We start from the raw sequence: 23,681 nt of genomic DNA, 5'->3' as shown, positions 1-23,681 counted from the left end.
TAAACAATATTAATTTATGGTTTAAATAATTAAGTACAATATTAGTCCAACCTGCAACAAACTGCCAAGATAAATACAAAATCAATCTCACTATTTAAAATTGGACTTAAAAAAGCTTTCGGAATAAATATGCTGAACACGAAGTACAACATAATTGGTAAATAGGAAGGTGCAAGGTAAAAGATATTGACAGAAATATTGAAAACTATATATGCTACGTCCCATTTAAGCATCGAAGCTATATGAGAAAGTGATCCTAACAATTTAAGGTGAAATCACATTCTGAACTAGCGTAATACGTTCAATCCTCTGCCATCAGGAATCGAACCCGGGACCTCGTGCAGTACCACACTCATGTGCGCAAGTCACTAGACCAGCAGGGAAGGTAGGAATTATCACTTCCTTTTTGTTTCGTTTCTTATCTCTTTGTAACTTGCTTATATTTGAATTGTATTGTGTTCACTGCATCAGTGGACTGCCAATGGGTGCTGAATGAGGATATACATAATATATTTAATAATTTTTGCAGAGTTGGAGGTCCAACGTAGGGTAGCGTGAGGCAATTCTAGCAGATAAACGTAAACCTTCACTACTTATATCCCAAAATAGTATTTCTTTTTATATATCTGATAAACATCACAACAATTCTATGTTACTTCTATATCATTTGCATTAATTAGGGAGAAAAATCTCAAATCCCTGTAAGAAAAGTTTGAGATTTGTTTCTTGAACTCGCAACTGCCAGAATTGCCCAACCGTGGGGGAATTATGGCAAAATGTCCTAGCTTCTATTGTATTTATATTGCACTGATTTTCGAGTAATTATATATGATATGGCTGTTTTAGTTAATTAAAATTGTATTTTTAAATGTTTTCTAGCTCTATTTATAAGGGAATTATGAATGAAAACGCCAAATAGTACAAGCCTTAAAAAAAATACATCCTATAGAAACAAATAAGAACTGAACTATGAAAACTCACAAATAGCTTTAAAATGCTTGGACCTAAATTTATTTAAAACATTTACAGTTCTTGTATATTTTGGAAAATGTACAGTAAATATCCTATACTATCAGCTTAGATGTCTGCACGGATTCGGCCCGAGCCGGACTTGGGTAGTAATTTTTTAAATATACAACCATATTTCTCGGGCCTTTTCGGACCTAACTTTGTAAATATACTGTACAATGATATTTATTGGACCGTTCTTTCTGGAAAACTTTTAAAGCACAACTGCAAAAGTTAAAACCTCTAATTGTTGTAAATAAAAATACAATTTTGAGTTAATTATTAAGTTTCTGTAATTCAGGCTCGTTTGATTATCACACGAGCTCAGGTTGGGCTCGGGCCTAAAAGTTAAAATATATTTCAGACTCGGGTAGGGCCTTACATTATAAATTCACGGGCCGGACGGGGTTCGAGCTAAAAATTCTGGCCCGTGCAGATCTCTATGTCAGCTACATTAAGACACTTACTTGACGCAAACCTAACTACCGACTTCTCAGTCCGGATCTATTGGGAAAAGTTCATCTTAATACCGAGAAATTCATTTGTACATTTTCGCGGTCATCTACTATAAAAGGTCCATGTCCCTTTAGGGTTAAGAGGGCAAAAAATACTTCACTACATCAACATCGAGAAAGTTCTTCAGCTGTCATGTAGGTATCTATGTCAAAAGTGTTTAAAAAGACCCTGAACAGACCTTAAGCAGAGTATCAATAAGCATTGTTCTGATACATTTTCTTCTTCAAATTTCATATTCTCGCTAAAAGAGAACGCTGCCAAATTGTCCCAATCTTTTGCCATAATTTCCCATAGCATAAGAAAATGGAGTAATTATAGCACACTTAGTAAATCATATCAATTGTTGCAACTAATGTGATTATTTTTCAATAGTGCATTGGAATATGGTAAAACCATCTATATTAATAAAAACAATTAAGGATAGACTGGCTAGCTAAAACTTTAAGAACAGACAAAAGTGTTATGAAATTCCCATGTGGTGGATGAAAACAGACTTTTATTGCTTATTAACAACTACTAAACCCAGTTTTTAACTTTTTTTTTTTTTTTTTTTTTTTTGCATTATGTAGGTGTTATGGTAAAATAACACATTATACTAAATTGATCTACAAAACTGAAATACACAAAAATTATAAGCCTTTGCCATAGAAAATATAAATTTTAACGTATCTTACGTTGATTTATTTGATTTGTGACCCTGATATTTCTCTTTCTTTACACGGAAGCATGTCTGAGGGATAGGAAAAACAAAAGATTATATTTACATACTTGCCAAATTGTCTTCTTCCTGGTATCGGTATTTACAAATACCTCTAATTTTTAAACTTCTGCTACAAAAATTCTTCTTACCATTTTCACACTGTAATGAAAATTGTATTTACAGGCCATTATATGATAAAATATGTTAATTGTCACTTAAAAAATAGCAATTCTATCTATATCTACAATCTACGGATTAATGGTGACAGTTCGAAAAATTGCTACTTTCGCAGTGACAGTCAACATATTTTTCATATAATGATCTGTAAATACAATTTTCATTACAGTCTGAAAATAGTAAGAAAAATTTTTGCAGCTGAAGCTTAAAAATTAGAGGTACAAGGAAGAAAACAGTTTGGTACGTATGTGAATGGATTTTTTTTTTTTTTTTTTAGACCTATCTCTCGGATCACGCTTCCTGCGTAAAGGAAGGGAATAATCTGGGTCACAAATCAAATAGATCACAGCAAGGTATGTTAGAACTTTTATTTTCTATAGCTAACTATATTTCCTTTATTTTAATAACGTCTCTTTATTATTGTTAAAATATTAAATAATAATGGGGATGGAACCAGTGATGTGCTGACAACAATCTCTCAATTTTAAAATTGTCGGAAGTAACTTGTAAGCACTCGGAAGTTTCGTGCCAAGGAATTTTATTTTTTTTTAAACATATACAACTGTTTATCGTTTATTATAAGCCCACGTGTATTCAAGATGGTGTTCATAGAGCTCGTGTCTCTTGAAATAGATTATGTTACTTATAAATATCACTATGTTCAGTCATGAAAGAAAGAAGAAAAAAACGAGGAAGAGATGGAGGAGGAGGAAAGAAAGAAAGGTAAAGGAACCTAGAAATACTAAAATTTTCTACTGTCTCGTGTAGGTGGCAAGTCTGCATTGCAAAAATGCCTTAAAGGAACCAATATAAAAACTCAGGTTAACGAAATAGCTAAGTAAACTATTAAAATTACTTAGTTTGCTCCCACTATGATTAATTATAGGAAGATTACTGTTCGAGAAAGTGACCATGCATGCTAACTTGATATGCACGTTACATCACTTTATGATTTGTTGTTGTTGTTATGTCAGGAATACCGCATTCTCAATTACTACCCCTCAAAACAACACTGACATGTGATAATTTAGCAGCAACTACTAGTTACCGCTACTACTACCGTTACCCGGCCGACGTTTTATAATCGACAGGATACTTATCTTTGTTTTTGGTTATATGTAACATGCGAGGGAAAGTCGAAAGTAACGCAAGTTATTTTTCCTTGTAAGATATCCAAACCAAAACATATACACAATGGAAATATATGTCTAACCATTTTTCAACATTTAAGAATTGAGACGATCTAAACATTCTCCCCAACGTAGCATTAACTTTTGTATCTTTGGTCATGACAGTCCATTTCTTGATCCAAATCAAATCGCTGACCATCCATTTCAGAATATCAAAGCGATGGAAGTCTGGTGAAGCCACATTCATCCTCCACTCAACTAAGCAATTTTGACACGAACCTGTTAAACAATACAAAGCGTTATGTGAAGAAGTCTGGCATATGAAACATGTATGTTGGGCTGTTTTTCACAAAGGGCGCAACACAACTTTCTTAATGTGTTAATTAATGTGGCTGCAGTCACTGCAATCTCAGGTATATGTTAACAGAACTTCCTGAGTGGAGACGTAAAGTCGAAATTTTGCATAGCATATTTTGTTTCGGCAATGTAGACAAGCACCCAAAAATCATCGCCTATTATTAAGGAAGTAATGTCCTTCGTGTATGTGATATATCGAGAATAAATATAATTCTTCGGTGCTTCGCTCATTCAGGTTTTTGGATATCGTACACTAATACTGTGGAAGTCAAATCTGTCATGCATGATGTCATATTGTGCGTATCAGACTCTGTGCCAACGTTCGTAGATGTATTCTTCGGTCATTCCGAATTGCTCCCTCATGTTTCTGATAATGGCTGTTATTGCAGCAGTTAGGATCGAAATGAGCAGTGACCACGCATGAACGGAGGAAACAAGAACAAGTTTCCTCCTTTGCCGGGTGACTATGCCTGCCTTCCCTGATTCCCTAGAACATTTTCTAAAGTTGTATTATCCACCTGATTACTGTTTAAGCTTTCTTCCTTTGAACGCCTGAATACACGTGTATGACTCTGTTTTCTACTTAAGCGACTTTTTAGGTACATTTTTGTTACACGTATTTCCTTTTCTGAATTTTAGTTTCCAATCATTAATCTGAATATACAAGTATGTAATTGACAACATTGTAGCCTGCGATATGACTGAAACCAAACAGGGCTCGTATTGTCCAGCAAACAAGAATACCAGAGTTAGCTATCTTTCATGTTTTCTTTACATTTGACTCAAAACAAAAAATAGGTAAAGCCATTATATTATATACATTAAAGTCACTACATTATACATGTTAAATATCTCATGTATATTTATCCAGATTTTAAGTTCTTATTCGTTTTATCTAAAAATATAATATTTTGTGCTGAAAACACGATGGAACATTATTTTAAACATCAATGTTAGTCGGATTGGCTTCCAACAGAATCATTTATGTCTACCATAAATTCTGGAGGAGATAAAGAGGACAGTGCATTCCTTTACATTTAAAACAATAATTGGACATAAAAATATGGATATTGATGAAAGGAGGAAACAATCGATTTAAACTTACTTTTACTACACACCACAACTATTTGTAGGTGCGAATTCAATAACTTACGAAGAGTGAAAAAGTGATTTGACTGGGCCGAGACTCGAACCCTGAATCTCCGGCATACCATGCCGAGGATGTTCTCAATATATGGAACACTGGATTGTCCAAGCACAGCAGCTTAGACTGTGGTATAAGCCATGTGGTCTGAGTGGAGAGCACCGACTGCAGAAGTGGAAGTATTTGGCTGTTCTGGGAAGCGGACTGGGTGGCCTAGTGGTTAACGCACGGGCATAGTATGTCGGAGATCTCGAGTTCGAGTACCGGTCCAGTCAAATCATTTTCTCACTCTTTGTAAGTTATAAAAATATGGAATTGCATTAAATTGCTCCCGCATTAAAGACAAGAATGTTATTTAGCTATGAACGGCGTCCATACTGAAATTTAAACATAACTAAAATTTACTTTCTAACCATGAAAGATAATTAGCTAAAAAACGACAGAACACGTTGAGCTCCCTCCTGGCTATATCGTTAGTGTGCGCGCCTTCAGCACGCGAAACCTGAGTTCGATTACCGGTGGGAACTCATATGGTTTAGATATAATGTTAAGTTGTAGGTCCACGTCTAATAAGCCTTGGTGCTGAAAGAGACGTACTCCACAAAACCAATTATTCCAAAACAGTGAAATAAGGTAACCTATAAACAGACTTACCCACATCATCAGGTACTTTCCTGAAGTTTAAGTCTTCCAAAGTAACAACTTCGATTTCTCCTTTTTTGTTTTTCTTTCTCTGTTTGCTTTTGCTTCTCGTTCCACTGAAGTATTCATTATCATTATCGCTTCTCGCCGACAGTGGACGCACACTATTCTCACCCCATTCCGTCACCTCCTGTTTTCTTCGCAGATGAGCTTGGGTTATCTCACCATGATCACTCATATTTCTCTTCCACTCCATACGTCGCAGTTTCTCCAGAGCTGTTTTCTTATCATCTAAGGATCTTGGGGTATTGTCTTCACTCTCCTCGCTCTCTTTGTGCATATCGCTACAACAGAGCAATTTATTATTACACAAATTTCAATTGTATCCATGAAAATTATGTATTGATAATAAATTACTAGTGTATTTTGCACTATATGAAACCAAGATCTCTGAATATGCCACTATTACTTTCCATTATCATATAAAGAAATATGCTAATGAATTTGTTAGCAATCTAAAAACTGAATTCGAAGACCATAATGCCATAATCCAGAAAATAAATTCTGTTTTAAAAAAAAAAATTCTAAAATACTGATAAGAAATCTAAGAGGCACAAGAAACAACTACAAAGAGAGATTTTCGTGCCTAATTATGGTGAAAAATGCTTATGACATATCGTTTTATGCTTGTTGTTAATTATATACAATCCTATTACTTGTGTAAGGTATCTTTGTCCAGATTTAATTTGGATCCTGTGTTTTAATAGAAAAGAATAAATAAATAAATCTTTCCATAAATGAGAATGTCTTATGTAATATGGTGACTACTTTAATGAAGTGACTAAATTCACGAGGTACTTAGACAATCTTGAAATTGCTAGTCATGCCTTTGGATTCCTATATGTATTCTAGTATTGATTTTTATCATTCCTATGTAAGTCTAGTTACAGTCAAACCACTTCACAAATACACGAATTAACCTTACCATACACATACTAACTTTTATATCACGTTAAAAAAAAAAAAAAATTGAGAAAACAAATTACAATTGTTTTTCTATGTTCATGTCCTGAGACTCAATTTTGTGAACTGCTTAAATATATTTATCCATACGTTCTATTTTACTCTGAAAGAATGAGCTAAATTGTAATTTCCTTAGCATGTAGAAATTGCAAGTTTGTTTTTCTGGAAGTTTAGTGTAGAATTTGTTATCGAACCTGCTTATACCGTATTATTATTTTCCTTTAATTCCATTGTAAAACTAATTTTTGGATGAATCGTATGTGACTGTGTTTTCTGAAGATCATTTTCCTCTTTATAGATTAAAAAAAAAAAAATCAGCGTATCTGTAATATTTTACGCATTGAAATTGGTCTTGCACAATCTTGATTTCCCAATAGTTCATATGGCGAGGAGTGGTTTAGAAGTTACTGCCCATTGATAGCCCCTCTACCTCTTTATTTTTTATTTATTTGTTTATTTATTTATTTTTTTTCAAATTTTATTTATTTTTCTTCAAAACAGAATAATTTATTCACAGACACAATTCCAATATTTTAGTGAGCTCCTAAATTTCCAAGTCCTGAAATCATGAATCTGTTACCCTTAAGCCAGTGTTACCTATATTGTATTGCTATTCAAAGGAACTGAACCAAATATATCTATTATATTTACTGATCCTAGTTTTAACTTTTCAGCATTAACAAAAGCGCATGTATCCCATTTTAGTTAGACACTAGAAATATGTGATTAAATTACGTGGCGTTTATGTAATATACTGAATTAGCTATTTTATATTTTGCTCGGCGGCAGCCTCCGCCGACATGAGTTTCACTTTTTATGTAAAGTGTTTTACTATACATTTTATCAAACAAGTAAGTTTATCAAACTCAAGGGAGGGAAGAATTACACCCTCCTGTTCTGCCCACATAACGCCTCTGGAACGTTTGCTTGCAATTAGTGGGAAACAAAATGAAATTTATCACTGAATAACGTTCATTTCTGTTAGCAGTTTTTAGAGCTCTGCGCCCGCATTATTGACTTCGAAAAGCACAAAACAACTGTCGTGATTGACAATTTCCATAAATTTCACAAGGAGCATCTTCCTAGCTTGATGTGATATGCAGGCTTTGATGAAGAGAAAGAATGCACATAAAGGCGTTTATGAAGTTATGGGAATATTTTGTGAAAATCTTTTTATTTAGGCTCTACAAAGGCATTTCAGAAAAAACAAATGAGAGAGACTTAGAGCTAGAAAGTTTTAAACATAGCTCCTGTTTTTTCCGATTGAATGGAAAGAGTATACTACGTCACAAAGACTTCTTTAGACAAGGAGAGGAGGAGGGCAAGCTGGATTGAATACCAGGAGCACTAGTCGATTGGGACGTATGTTTCTGAATGCATAAACAGACGGTGCAAGAGTTTGTTAGTAATTTGGACTTCAACTTACTGTAACACTTTCATTGCTTCGATTTGTACAAAATTTCGTTTGTATCTCGTTCTTCGGGAAAAACTTTGCGAGTCTCAGTTATTTTATTAGAATCTACTATAAGTTTAGTTTATGCCGCGGTGTCTCAGCGGTAGAGCGCTCACCTCACCGCGTAGAGTCCCCGATTTGACGACAGCTGGACTTCATGGTGGACACATACCGTGTGGGTTTCTCGAGGTTTTCTCTCGCTTTCGTTACAGTCTCCCTTAGTCTTAATGCATAATCGCTGGACGTTAAACTCCCCCCTTTCACTCAAAGAGTTGTTTCAAAATTGAGGCCATGAACTGCCATTTTAGGTATAAAGTTAGCTTCACGGTAGTAGAAGTTCATTATTTACAGAATTTATTCTTAAGTTAATGTTATATCGTTAAATATGCAAGGTGTGTCTGAATATTTCAGTGAATGATCCCAGAAAATAAAGGAAACAAGAGTTACAAATAAAATACCTTTGCTGGCCTTCAAAGTAATCACCATTAGCTACAACGCACTTCTGACATCAGTTGTAAAGCTATTGGAAACTGACAGCAAACACTTCTTGTGGAATTCCTCGAAGCACCGTAGTCACGGGTTGTTGGATATCCGTAACGTCTGCAAAGCGGAAGCGTTTTAGGGCTAATTTAAGGCGAGGAAACAGAAAAAGTTTGCCGGCGCAAAATCTGAACAATAAGGAAGGTGTTGAAGAAGTTACCTTGCGTTAAGCGATAAAGTTGAGAACGGACAGGCGTTGTCGCGGAGGAGATAGTCCGAACCCGCCGGATGCGTTGCACCAGCCGTTTCTAAACCCTCTCGTATACTTCCACATTGACAGCTTGACCTTAGAGTAGAAATTCATGAGGATCAAGCCCCTGCTTTCGAAAAAGTCGTGCAACATCGTTTTAATCTTTAATTGTGTCAGCTTACGTTTTTTTGGATGGGGACAGGGAAGACGATGAACACCATGTCATTCATTGTCACTTGGTCTTCGGATCGTATTGGTATTACCACCAAGTTTCATCTCTTGTAAAGATGGTTTCCAAAAGCTGCGGATTCCGGTTAGACATGTCGATGACACCTCCAGACGTTTCCAGCCGAGTTTTCTTCTGCTCGTCTGTCAGCGTGTGCGGTACAAAGCGGGCACAAATCTTCCGCTTTTCAAATGTTCGTGAATAACAGTGCTTACACTGTCTTTCCTTATCTTCAACTCTTCTGTTATCATTCTTAAAGACACCTTCGATCATCCCAGCAACCGTCGCACTCGTTTGATGTTGTCTAGGATTGTGCCTGTTGACAATCGACCCGAACGCGACTCATTCTCAACACATTCCTTTCCGTCTCTAAAACGTTAAACTATTCACACACACACATTTTACTCACTGCCTCAACATTACACACTTGCACTAACATTCCATGAGTCTCCATCGCCGTTTCTCCTAATTTGAAGCACAACTTTTTGTTAATGCATAGCTTTATATTGCAATGACAAAGAGTTCTCACACTGACTTCATTAACTTGGTCATAGGTGCACCACTGCTACATTTCAGTGATTTGCACGCTAGGGGATTTGCATTGTTGACGTCTCTCAATACGTATGCGTGAACACATTCTAACCAGCGGTTTCTTTCTAAGATATGGGATAAGTCACCGAACTTCTCAGACGCACCTTCTATATTCTTGAATATAGGCTTTTTAACCTTCTCCCTCTTGAGTTTTAACGGCCTCAATAAATGTTATGTATATAGATAGATACATTTTTTTCCGTGTAACCTCCTGCATAAAATGTGTCTTTAGTTCCAAAAAGGTTAATAACGGAAGTCCTAGTTTGTGTATAAATTCTATATGATAAACTGTTCCACTAATCCTAACTCTTTACATTTTCAGAACATCTATCGTTACTAAGAATTCAGTAAAATATTGGTGACATTAAATATTACTCTACTAGCTCTTAAACATTTCGTTCGAACTAGAAAACTCATTGTGTCCACAGGTTTGCTTTTGTTTTCTATCAAGTGATCGATTATATCTTTCATTAGTGAGCTCCACTTTTCTTTTAAGCTCGAGACAGGGCGACCCAACGCGTCTGTCGCTAGGCTGGGCATATTTCAGTATGTCGCTAACAGAAAGCATTAGAGGGGCTCATGTCCACAAGAAGAACTGTCACGGCGAGTGGTTTTGTTTTATATAAAGCGTGTCTGACTGAAGTCAGGTTACAGTAAGTTACATAAAAATTAATATTTAAATATGTTCAATATTATCACTGCCTGCTTCTTGAATGGGCGTTTCAATACAGTTATTCTAATTTCAAATGGAAGTAAACATTCAACCAGACGATGACTATTTTGAACATATCGTTAAATATCACTCTTTGGATATATATATATATATATATATATATATATATATCGTGACTTTAGCATCACCTTGTATATGTGCTATTTTTAAGATTGTTCATTAAATCTTAAAGTGTTTAGTATGTTCAAAATCTATTAATTATCTGTTTAATTTCTTGTGTTCAATAAGCTCTCATTTTTAGAATGATTTATTCTATCCGAGTACCTTGATATATTAGAAACAGATCAATCAGTTTTGCCATCTCAATTTTTTTTTCCCCTTATTTCTAGATTTAAGTTTGTCTTCATGCTAATATCAATTTCTTACAAGTGACATTGTTTTATATATATCACACATCTGAATTCAGTCAGTGCCAAAATTTGTGAAGTTCAAAATTTTGTCTTTTACTACTTAATTATACGAGTTACCAAACAATAAGTGATACTGAACTAATTGCCCTTACTCGGACTTCGCCAAGAGACTTGAAAACACTTAATTTGTTGTATTTCACGACACTGCAATTCACATTAAGAAAAACAAATCGATCATGCATAGTGCAACAAAAACGAAAATCTGTTACAAAAGAAAAAAATATAAAAACTAAGTCTTCTAATTTCAACAGTAATCCATCAAATTAAGGAAAGAAATGTGTGCAGCAGAAGGGAAAGTAACATGTCTTAATATAATCAAGCTTCACCTACTTTAAATTATTTTTGTATCCAGAAGCATCGTTTCTCTTTTTATATTGGGAGATCGGTTGTTTGTCTTCCCTTTGCTGATTACGTTTACTGAAAATAATTTTCATTTAACATCTCTTTTTAGGCATTTAAATGTAAATTTTACTTAATACTTATACACAAACACTTACAAATACACATTAACACACTATATCTATCTATCTATATATATATATATATATATATATATATATATATCTACTGTAGGTATTTATTTATACTTTATGTAAAGAACGACATTTAAATCTCTATTGAATCATTTGTGGCTGAAAGGTTCCTCATTTAAAAACAAGCTATACAAATTCCATCCATTCTGTCAATATTAGAAACACTAGAATGAAGTTAGAGAACGTTCACTGAGTTCAGTTTTTCTTCTGCTTATAATGCTATGTGCAAATACAGAGAAGAAATAATGATAATATTGAGTCGGACAAACACTGAAGTGAATAAGTCACTGGAAAGTAATGAAAGTTTCATCGTATATTAAAAGTTTAATATTAAAAGTTATAAGAAACATATGAGAGATAAACACTTATAATGAATGCAAAATAAACAAGAAAACTAATCTGAGTTTGTATTTAATAACTTGTTTCTCTTTCAAGGAATTAGCATAAGAGCAAGGAAAATATGTCCATCTAGTATAGGATTTCCAAGAACGTCCGAATTTTAGAGAGATAAAATGAAAACTACAAACAATAATGATTTTTTTTTTTTTTTAATTGTGAAAAGCATTATGTTTTGAAGATAATGTCATTCAAATGTCCTCTGTGTCGGTGGGAGGAATGGCTTCTGAAAGTCCAATTTTGCACCACTTGTGCACACTTGCAAGCAAATTCCCAATATGTCCAGTGTTCTTTTTCAGTTCACAGATTGTTCGTGGCTTATTATCATAGACCTGAGACTTGAAATAGGCCCACAGAAAATAATTCAGCAGGAAAAATCACGATCAAGGAGGCCAATTGAGATCATTTCTCGACAGAGCGTGTTTGGAGAACTGCTCGTGCAGTAAGTCCAGATTAATATGGTAAATATGAATGATTTCTATGCGTTGTGGGATTGTGAATCTCTCCACACTAATTTGTAAAGACTACTGCACACGACTATCACAATTTAATGTTGCCAATACAATCAGTGTAGCCAGGACACCATTTCAAAGTTCTGCCGTTCTTATTGGTAAACCCTATACCTGCTTGAGGTAAATACTTTAGTAGTTCAACTTAAGATTGATTTGAAATATATTACATAGGATGGAAGTGCTTTAATAATAGTATTGGAGAAGACACGAGTATTTTTAAAAACTTACAAGAAAAATATACAAATTCTACATCATTAATAAATAATGATTACTCCTCGATCACGCTAATCTTTCAACTCAAAACCATAATGTTCACGAAAAAGCATGAAAATATATTACAAAGTACAGTTCCAATCATATTTAGAAGATGCAGACTACCATGATGATCTTAATGTGGCCTCCTACCGACCAATGAACTATATATATATATATATATAAAGTATATGAAATTGCTGCAAAATGCATATAATATAAATCACCACTTATTCAAAATTTGTAAATTAATGGATGTTAAAAACTATTTGATCTAGATGGATATAGTAATAAATGTTAAATATAAATGTTCTACCAAATTCTACTGTTGATGTAACAGAACATTCGCGACAAAATCCTGGAGATGACACTAAAAATTAAGAAACAAAAAACAGAGTACGTACACACCTTGTTGGTCTAGCAGCTAGCGATTGCACTTTTACTACACGTGGTCTCGGGTTCGTTTTCCGGGGCAAATTCATTATGGTGGTTCAGATTTCACCGTATATAGTTTCGGTAGTGAAACGGAAAGCAAGACGAAGAGCGTGGTAATAATCAACGAAACAGAAAGCCATCAGAACGAAACTATCGATAGTCAGAAGCTCAAAATTTAAACAGATATAAATATCTGGACACGACTATCGACAGTGAACACAAGATTGGAAGGTAGATACAAAATAGATTACAATAACAGCAAAATGCATGTATGCTCAGCTGAAATTAAAAGTGAATAACTCACTAGATCAAAATCAGAATCTACAAAACCATCCAGACATACCGATAGAGATCAAAATAAAAGAAACATCTGTAGTTTGAAAGACGTTTGACGTGTAAGTGTTAACACTGAGAATGTGTGATGTGTAACACCTCGCGGTTGTTAGCATATTAGGTGATCGTATGTAGTACGTTCGGAAGTAGAACGGAGGCCTATATTGAAACGGGCAGATGCTGGTGATGCAAAATGGAAGACTTCTCTGAATTTGAAAGAGGCCAAATTCTGCACTGAGACAGCTAACTGAAAAGACCTGGGAATATGGTAAATAATAGTAAAAGTATTCATTACATATAGCTAAACTTTAATAGATTAAATGACAGAAGAAATAATATGGTGGATCAAACAACTCTATGAAGATTACCAGTACAGGGTTCACGCGAACAAAGGAAAAACCAAATAGCTCGAAGTTGGTTGATTTGAAATTTAGCGTCCTATTCAACTCCAATATGAAAGAAGAATGTCCGGCGTACGGCAAGTGTTGTTTTCGTTGTACTAGGCCTCATTATTTTGCATCTGTGTATGTGTTACGATCAGTAGAGGCAGAAATGAAATAGCTACATGTGGAACGCTTGGAGAATAATAAAAACAAAGGGAGAGAAGCAAGTGCAAGGTCAGTGTTGCTGGAGTCTGAAAACATTATAGATCCTTGCCATGTTCTCACTATGGAGAGACTCCATTATCAATCGGAGAACAACAATTTGCTGGAAGTTAATCATGCAGCAAAAGATGATTTACTAGATTTAAAAATGACAACCGAAGACCATCGAGAATAACTGTCCAACAGCAGGAAGACTGGAGAAGATTACCTCAGCGATTGGTTGAAGGAAGCTTCAGAAAGAAGATCAGTGCAGAATTAGAATTGGAAGGGTCTCAAGACAAATGTTCGAAGATGAAAAGATGTAACACCGAGCATAAGTTGCGTCTGATGTCGAAGAAGAGAAAGTTGAGGTTCTTGAGGAGAGAAAGAGAAGAAGTAGGCGCAAAGACATACAAAATTAAGATGTCGAGGGGTGGATGGAGAAATCAAGATGAATAATACCTCTCCAAATAAGGAAAAGGATAAAGAACACAATTCGGAATTTAGCATGAAGCAACAAATATTACAATAGTTTCCATCTTAGAGAAAAAGAAGTAAAGGCTTTTCAAGAAAAAGACAAACAAACAGAAATACGAGGAAAGCTAATGGAGACAGCAGAAACTTTGAAGTACCTAAGTTTAGAAGTGAAGGTAGACAGCCGAATGAGAGAAGAAATTCTAGAAACCTACATAAAAAGAAAGATTTTAATGCATACATCAACAATAAGTGACACATCGCATCAGAAGTAAATCCGATGGGCTACCATGCCTCAACATTTTATCGAAGTGTGAAACATCTGATATGGAATTGGAACATACTAGGAAAGCTAAAATGTAAACTTAAAACAGTACTTCGTACCCATACCTACAGTGCAGAGACCTGAATGATGGTAAGACAGCACAAAAATTCAACCAACGGAAATAAAGTTCCTAAGACGTATTCTCAGAAGGACATAGAAAGATTGTATACGAAATGGAATTAGCGGGAATATAGTCAATCAAATATATGTTTTAAAACTAATAGAAAATAAGCTACATTGGTATGGACACAGGACGTACGCATGAAGATTACACATACATTTACAAGACAAAGAAACAAATGGCAGAATGAAGTACAAAATGATGTGGGAAGAACTGGAATAAGATGGAAAAAGATCTAGGATGAAGAATAGTAGAGTGAAAGAAGTTACTAGAGGCTTTATACACACTTGGACCGCACAGGATGTTGGAATCGGCAATATATTACTATTGTGACGTGAAAAACTCTTATTCAAATTTTATAGGCTACATCTTAAACATTATTAATATACGCTACTAGACAAGCTGTATTATGAATAAACAAAACATCAAACCTGCTCTTCTATCAAGATACTAATATAAATTGCTCAACTAAAACTGTCGAAATACCTCACATTCCTCACCAAGCAACTATTACTTGTAATATCGAAGATACCCGTTTTAGATTCAAGTTTGGTGAGATTCTGCTTATATTTCAACCCCTTAGTTGTATCCTCCTCCTATGCTAATGTGAAGGGTACAAATAAATCGCAAATATGTATAATACTGCGTAATTCCTGAAGCAATTTCCTATATGGTACATATACGATTTACAATGTGAAAACAAATATATTGAGGGTAAAACAGCTTGGGAACCCCAGGGTAGTGGGTGAGATGTAAAAACAGGGTGTCTACTGGGATACCAGAAAGTAAATTCATGACTTTTTCATGACTTTTCATGACCTTTTTGTTCAAATTTTCATGACCATGGCGATAAAAATTTACCATTAGTAATAATAAAACCCTACCATCAGTGGTGCATCCGAACTATGCGGGTTGCTAGTCTTAAATATCACTTATTGTGAATCTTAAAGAAAGAATCTAAAATTCTGCCGCCTTGTGGTCGAGCACGGAATAGCACTTACCTAAATACGGGCCTGCTCTTGCCAGTGAATCACTCTATACTGTATTTGAAGTTTTAATTCTGAGTATAATTATCCATCTAGCAGAAATTTGAAATTAAGCACTCAGAGAACTGCCCAAAGACAAAACAAATTATAAAAGAAATTCGTTTTAAAAATATAGATCATCAAATTTAAAATCTGCAAACTCAAACGAATAATATTATTTGCGTAAGTCTAAAGGCCCAAAAATACACAATTTACATTTCTTAGAAGTAAAGAAATAGGACTTTAGAAAGTTGGACAGTAAAAAGTTGTTACTATATTACAGAGACTAGAAGATGAAATGGGGAGCAGCTAGGAAGACAGTAAAGTACCAGTTAGCCAGCACTAACTGGTGGGGGAAATTCTCACAATTACTGACCTGATACAATTATTTCAGTACATGCAGTATGAGGTATAAAAGTATGAAGTATAAAAATATATTCTGAGATTTCAGATTTTCATGACCAGTTGGGTAAATAAAGGACTTTTTCATGACTTTCATGACTACTAAGCAAAATATATGACTTTTTCATGACTTTCATGACTTTCATGACCAGTAGACACCCTGAAAAATAACAACAACCGATCCTAGTTTCGAATCTACAATCTTAGGGGACGATAAAATGAAAAATGACATTTTCGACGCCATTTAAAACCACGTTCAGCCGCTATCAGCATGCGGGTGAGAAGAAGTAAAAAATGAAATGTTTGAATGACCAATATTAGCGTCGAACCCATTATTTTCGGTGTTGCTAAACTGATTGGTGGCACCCTGATTACATTTTAGCCAAACTTTAAACACGAACAGGTATGTCAACCGGCGGCAGGTTGAATTCCCAAACTACACTTGGTCTCGAGTTCCTAAAATTCCATAGCGATCCCTCCAATAACTAGAACGTGAAGCAAAGAGGGTAAAACTTTCTTTTGACGACATATTATACAGGTCACTGTTTATACGGTATGACTATTCACTCATCTCAAGGCAAGACGTTGCCGAAAGTTGTCATTAATCTCGGTGATAAAGAAATCCCTCTCGGAATATCATACGTTGCTTTGTCTTTGCTCGTTTACAAAAGCATCTCATTCAGACATTCTAAAATGTTCAAACGTTCAAACGGGAGGTTCTACGACACATTCTCAAATACTGTTGATGACTTAAGTTGTCCCGTCTCCACACTCGATATACAAGAAAGTGAATTTTCTGATTCTGAGCACTATAACAACAAGCACGACACCAGTTTCACGTCAACTGACGGTGGAGAGAGTTTTTGTAATTTGAAATCCCAGTCACATCTCCAACTCGAAAAACTGCTCATACAACTACAATTACATTATATCAATTTGATCGTGAGTTCAACTTAATGAATGAAGAGATGAAGACAATATTGTGTACTGGATTCTACAACAGTCAATTTAATTTGAAAATTCTAGTGGTCACATGACATCGTCGTGACATTTTTGCATTTGCACAAGTTGATGATTGTTGACACATTCAATGAGAGCTAAGTTGTTGACTATTATGTTAACATGTTACAAGTGACTTTCTCGGTCAACCTTCATGCTTTACATTCGAATGGATCCACTTCCCAGGATTACTTTGTAAACAAAGACTGAAATACTCAACTGCAATGGCTTACGCAGATATTCGTCAAGGAGAGTTCATGCTCCCAAGTTTATATAATTTCAGGTGTTTGTATACGTATTTTAATATAGTAAATACTTATTTTTGCATAACTTGCTCAAGGGTGTTAAAACCACTAAATCTCCTTGGGTACATCACAGCTTAACTGTAGTGTCATATTCCATCCACACTGCACCTAGTCACCTAAAGATGTACTTATTCAGGAAAACGTCGGAAACATTTTACAAGGAAAAAGACTGACTGATTTCCACGATTTTTTTGAGGAATTGATATCGAAAGAGAATAGGGCAACTTATGCCTGTGTTTAAGCTCATTTTCGATAACCGTAATACACCATCAAAAAGTTACAATCCTGACTCTGCTGTTTTTTGTGATCTTCTGTAAAATAATTTCAACACCTGCCAGTTCACGAAAACGCGGTCATGGCTAAAGACTCCCTGAACTTCGTGCTTTGTTAGCTTACAAAATAATTTCCAATATCTCAGCTTAAGAAATTGATTTGCACTGAATAACGCTCCTTTTATCATGCAGATGCTCTTCAATGAAAAATAGGTTTTCATAAAACTTCTTAGAAATATAATACACATCATAAATTCTGATATCATTGCCTAATTATTCCGAAGTTTTCTTTTTCTTTCTTTTGATTCAAGTTCCTGTCCCACTTCCCTGTCATTATGCTCACCAACTGTGTAATTAAATGAGCGCGTTATGAGCATGCCGGCACGAACTTGTGTAATAAATTGCAGTCGTATCTCAGCCAACGAAACACGTTCCGGTCACATGTTCCTCGATCCTAGTTTATTTCAGGAAGTTTCTCAGCATCTTCTGCATCAGCAACTTCTTACCTTCATAAGACATTGTTCCTATCGTTTCTTTCGATTTCGAAGAACTAAGATAAAGGCGCCTCAAACATAAGAAAATTTAAATTTTGGATTAAAGTGGGAATTCATGTTGCATCTTCAACGGAGCATGTTACGAAACAGTGAAGTTTCTTAGAAATAGATTATATGTAAGGTGAGTTATAGAAAACTCATTATTGAACACAATTAATTAAGAAGTTCTTTATTCAGCACGCAGGTTAATACGGTATCCTCATAATATAAAAGGATTTTAACGTTAAACAATATGAAATGTTCGTTCTCTTTTGTGTAAGATCACTAGTACACAACTGATATATCTGAACTCATTAGTAAAACTGTCGAATTCCCGCTGGCTTTATTGTTCGCATTATCGAGACAAAATATAATAATTTATGATCATAAACCTTCAAACCTTATAAAACAGGCAAGGTTCTATAGTAGACTATACATGGACTCAACTAACTGATTAAATAAACCATTTGTCGAACGAAAGGGCCACTTGATTCCTCAGGCGGGTTTAGCTTATGACAGGCAAGAGAAAAATACAATAATTGTATTTTTTTTTTTAATAAACAATATTTATGGATTATTACTAAATGAAATGATAGGATGCATACTTATTAATGAAATACTAATCTTTAAAATAGTGAGTTCTTCATCCACGAATTAATTAATCTAAGATATAAAAAGAAGGAAACTATTGTGACTCTGAATTTCACCAACCCTTCAAGTTATTTATTGGTGTATAAAATTCAGTTGTGTTTTGCCGTGAACCACCTTTAATAGTGGTTTTTCCTCACGACTGAAAATTTACCATCATGTGAGTCTACGAATCAATGTAAATATTCCTTAATTATCACGTACTGATAATGATGACAATTGTAATTTATTCTACTTACTGCTTCGGCATTTGAAGTCAAACTGACACGATTTTCACTATTTCACTCAAATTTAAGTATTCAAATATTACACACTTTATCTTCAACTATTTGATCAAATTCTTCACACGAACCCCCAGCTTTTTATTATTATTATTATTATTATTATTATTATTATTATTATTATTAAAGAATGAAATTATTTTCATAGCTTCGCATTCTCAGTGTCTCTCTCCCACACTTCTCTGATAAAACATCTATAAAAGCTTCAACAACTTTTTAACTAGTATTAAATATAAACTGTTGATCAGATTTCAGTCACTATATATAAAACAAAACAATTTACCAGAAATTAGTTGAAATACTATCACAAAACAGAAATATAAGTCTTAAGCTCTTTCGTTGTTTCTTCATTAGACAGGAAGGGGAAAAGAGGAAGAAAAAAACACGAGAACGACTGGCTGTTCTATGGTTGTGTTACATTTATTTTTCCCTTAATTCTACCGCAGAAATGTAACGAAGGTCATATGGCGTATATCCCCCTAATAATTTTTATTCCCAGCGTATACTCACTCTAAGAAGTACTCGGGTATACGCTGAAAATGAAGTATATACTCTTCTTGCCTGGTCTACAATGGCAAGAATCATTCAATTCTTTTAGTTCTACAATACAATTCAAGTATTTTCAAGCACGGGTCGATAGGGGCCCAATTCTTTGTTCTATCTCAGTTTTCTTAGTAATGATGGTAATTTTCACAAGGAAAGGGTAGAGAGTAACAAGCTGTTTTAAAAACTTCGTGAAAGCTTGAAGCTTTCATCTACATCTTACTGGAAATGTGTGGCTACCAAGCTATCATTTATGTACTCAGGCATTGAGTACTATAAGAAATTAAGTAATAAAAATCAAATCACAAACTAAAGATATGCGTACAGCAATAACATAGTAACGAAATAGTTCGATTTGAAGCTCACATGTAGTTTAATCGAAAATTAAAGAATATAATAGCAGTTGCCGCCACTCTCTAGGGGTTGACCAATTTTAAGATTAATCCTTGCCTGCCTTTGATGGTTAAAAAAAAAAAAAAAAAAAAAATGAAATATTTAAGTTTTACGTCCTACGGTTATACCGGTTAGGCTAAAAGAGACAGTGAAGATGAGAAATGAATGAAATGGTGGAATGAAGGAAGTGGGAGAAAACGGGAGAACCTCGAGAAAACCCACGAGCACGGTATTTGTCCACCACAAAGTCCACACGGCGCGTGCTGGGATCGAACCAGGGTCCCTAAGCATCGGAGGTGAACGCTCTACCACTGAGGCCTTTGATGATAAGATCGCACAATTGATTTGTTAGTTGTTTTGAAGTTTAACGTCCCTTTTCAGCACCATCATTATACAATACATGTATTTACATTTTAACATGGAATCGATCCCAATCATGTGAATCACCAGGGGGAAATCAAACCCGAGTGTTCCACGTAAGTTAACCACCACCACCACGTACATTCTAGGCCGCACCTCGAACCACACGACAACGTACCGTCATTTTTGAAAATGTAGTGCAGAATGGCAAGATCTGCATCGGCAATGGAAACCCGAAAATACAAGCGCATCTAGTACTGCGCTCAAAACCTGTGATCGTTTTTTCATCGGCCACCGCTTAGTGGTAACATTTAGTTACTACGCAGTATCAGTTTCATCAAGTTTTTCTGGTTTCTCTGGAAGATTTTCAGTAGGTTATCTAAAAATTAAGTGTTTGGAGGTAAAATTGAGAATAAAGTTGTGATTTGAAAATAACATTATGAAACTGAATATAAATCATTTTGTTCGATGAACTGTCATTTCTCCAGCATGACTATAACTCTCGTTGCTATGAAAATGCTGCAGTTTCTGATCAAAAAATTGTGACACGTGGTTTTCACAGGTCTTTCCTGAAACTAACTTCAACACCATTCAGGGAGTTATGAGGAGATCGAAACAAATGATAGCCTAACGGTGCCACATCCGGACTATAGGAACTAAGCATTAAAATCTCCAAGCCAAGTTCTCTTAATTTCTTCCGGATTGTTAAAGATGTTTGCGGTCTGGCGTCGACAGCGTGGTACGACCCCCCCCCTTTTTTTTTTATTTTTATTTGACATGCTAGGTACACTCGCGTTAACTGTCGACAGTACAGGCATGAGTTGATCATTCTGCACAGCGGCTGCAGCTTCGTGATGCACGATGCCCTTCCAATCTCACCAAACACACACACAAAACCTTCCTGAGCATCGCTGGGCTTTACCACAAGCTACGAAGCTTCTCGCTTCCACCACGATCTTTTTCACACATTCTTGTCGTAGGTTATCTACATTTCATCACTCGTAATTAACTGCTTCAGAAATGGCACAAGTTCGTTACGCTTCAGTGGGGATTCGCAGATAGAAATTCACTGAGTAAATGTTTTTGAATCATATCATACAGCACTCACACCTCAAGCTTCTTTTCGTAGCCAGCTTTCTCCAAATGGCTTAAAATTCTTTAGTGATGGATGTTAAGGTCATCAATGACTGCTTACGGTACATGTCGGTTTTGCTTGAGTTTTCTCAGAATATCATCCAATTTTGCTGGGATTGGTCACCCACTGCGAGAAGTATTTTGGATGCCGAAATTTTCAGAATGAAAGAGAATGAAACATCTTTTGGCTGTTACTTTTTGATAACGTATCTTAGCGATAAACAGCACAAATGTTTTCACAGTTTGCACAGCATTTGCGCCTTTATCGAAACAGAATTACAAAATGTAGATGAGTTCTGCGGAAAGTTCACTCATCTCACGATACAATACCTTACGTCTGATTATATGAATACGAACACTTTTGCACATCTACTAGCTTGAACTCCCACTTGCTAAAAGACGTTTGGGCCGACCCGCTAAGACTGATATACCCTGAGATTTGGGACTCTTAATACCATCTCGTGTACAACAGGCTCTAGAGCTGGAGAGAAAATGGTGATTAAGTCATGAAGCGTTTTCTGATTAATACTGGTTTAAGCAAAGGTATCAAATCAGTGTGCCAAGTTTAAAATCATCACCAAACATCTGAGTGAAAATGTCAAGTAATGGATATCAAATATTGCTCAAAAGGCCTTAATCAAGTTTTTTTTTTTTTTTTTTTAAATTTTTCTTTGATTTTCTTCGCGGTGTTCTTTAACCCTTAAGTACTCGCGCGGGGTGTTCACAGACCCCCAAACAGGTAACTTTTGTGTTGCTAGCCAGAAGTCCTAATGAAAAAAATATTTTAAAATGTCTCAAAACGAGTACAAAAAATCTAATTGCAGCAAATATTTTTAAAAACATGTCCAGAGTTATGCTACATTGTCTTAATTATTACAAAAATATATTTTTATTGTAAAAAACCAATATCAATTTGGGGGTCTACTGGACCCGCGCTAGTACTGGTGTCATAAAAAAAAAAGGGCACACGAGTTCTTACGGGTTAATAATTTAAGAAGCGGCGAAACATGCAAGACTACTTGATAACTTCGAAGGAAATTTCCATTTTACTACTCTTTTCAATACTAGACGCTTTACTTATTTAAATCAACCCTCTTAGATACACAGGATTGAAGAACAGGTTTGTTTTGTTTATACATCTTTAACTAGTTACATGCAACTTCTAAACTGCAAATGCATTACAATATCATGAAAAAAATTACGTTTTGCTTTCACTGTGTTTCTTCTTAATTTTGGCTCGATTAAGAATATCTTCTAATTTCTTATTATTCTCCGCCTTCATCTGTAACACTTCTTCATCAATTTCATCGTCCTAGATACGGAAGAAAGAACAATATTTTTACAACTGACATTAAATGCACATACTAATAAACAATATTCAGATTCTACAACAAATTTATTTGTTACACGAGAATTAAATACACACAAGTAGATACAAAAAAGTCCCGAATTCTCTTCATTTTATAAATCTTTATACCATTCATGTGTTCTTAACATTAGGAATGGGAAAAACAAGAGATCCGAATAATGAGTGAACGTCCATCTAGGCTATACCAAACTCTCCATTCACTTTTCTTTCACTCTATGTGTTGATAGATTTGTAATAAGGACTTCAAGAAGACAAATGGAATTTGCTTTTGCTTCATGCAATCTTTCCTATGATAATTGTAAAAGACTACTTATAGATGCTATAGGATGCATACTGAATAAATTAATACAGTTTCTTACCTTTAATATTCGAATCAACAAGAAAATCATTTTCATATCCTCTAATTTCTACAGAAATCCACAGCCTAGTTACACATCAGACTCATTAAAATTATCTATATGCTGGACTACCCTAGAGGAGTTAATGAGAAGTAAATCGCTGGAAACAAATATACACAAAAATTCCAGAAAAAGTTGTAATTACTTTCTGCACTTAAATCACTTTTTCTCTTGAAAAGCTGTATATACTTGGGCATTATTATATCTGAAGAAC

The 23,681-nt window shown here is 35.0% G+C and overlaps 1 protein-coding gene across 4 annotated transcripts in view; it reads right to left on the bottom strand.

The window, feature by feature from the left end:
- The window catches only part of LOC145694978 (uncharacterized), a 100,892-nt gene that overhangs the window by 52,096 nt on the left and 25,115 nt on the right, over positions 1–23,681 (bottom strand). For 3 of the 4 annotated variants that reach the window (XM_081771799.1, XM_081771800.1, XM_081771801.1), the window contains exons 3-5: positions 22,903–23,012; positions 11,171–11,257; positions 5,687–6,018 (exon numbers count right to left, since the gene is read on the bottom strand). In XM_081771799.1, coding sequence (XP_081627925.1) covers positions 5,687–6,018; positions 11,171–11,257; positions 22,903–23,012 — 529 coding nt within the window. The remainder of the gene's footprint in view (positions 1–5,686; positions 6,019–11,170; positions 11,258–22,902; positions 23,013–23,681) is intronic. The other variant, XM_081771802.1, reaches the window with a different exon arrangement.

Source organism: Thermobia domestica, chromosome 9 (genome assembly GCF_964235325.1).
Source record: "Thermobia domestica chromosome 9, izTheDome1.hap1.1, whole genome shotgun sequence".
Lineage (NCBI taxonomy): Eukaryota > Metazoa > Arthropoda > Insecta > Zygentoma > Lepismatidae > Thermobia > Thermobia domestica.
The sequence above is the reverse complement of the archived record's forward strand: the minus strand, read 5'-3'. Positions and strand labels throughout refer to the sequence as shown.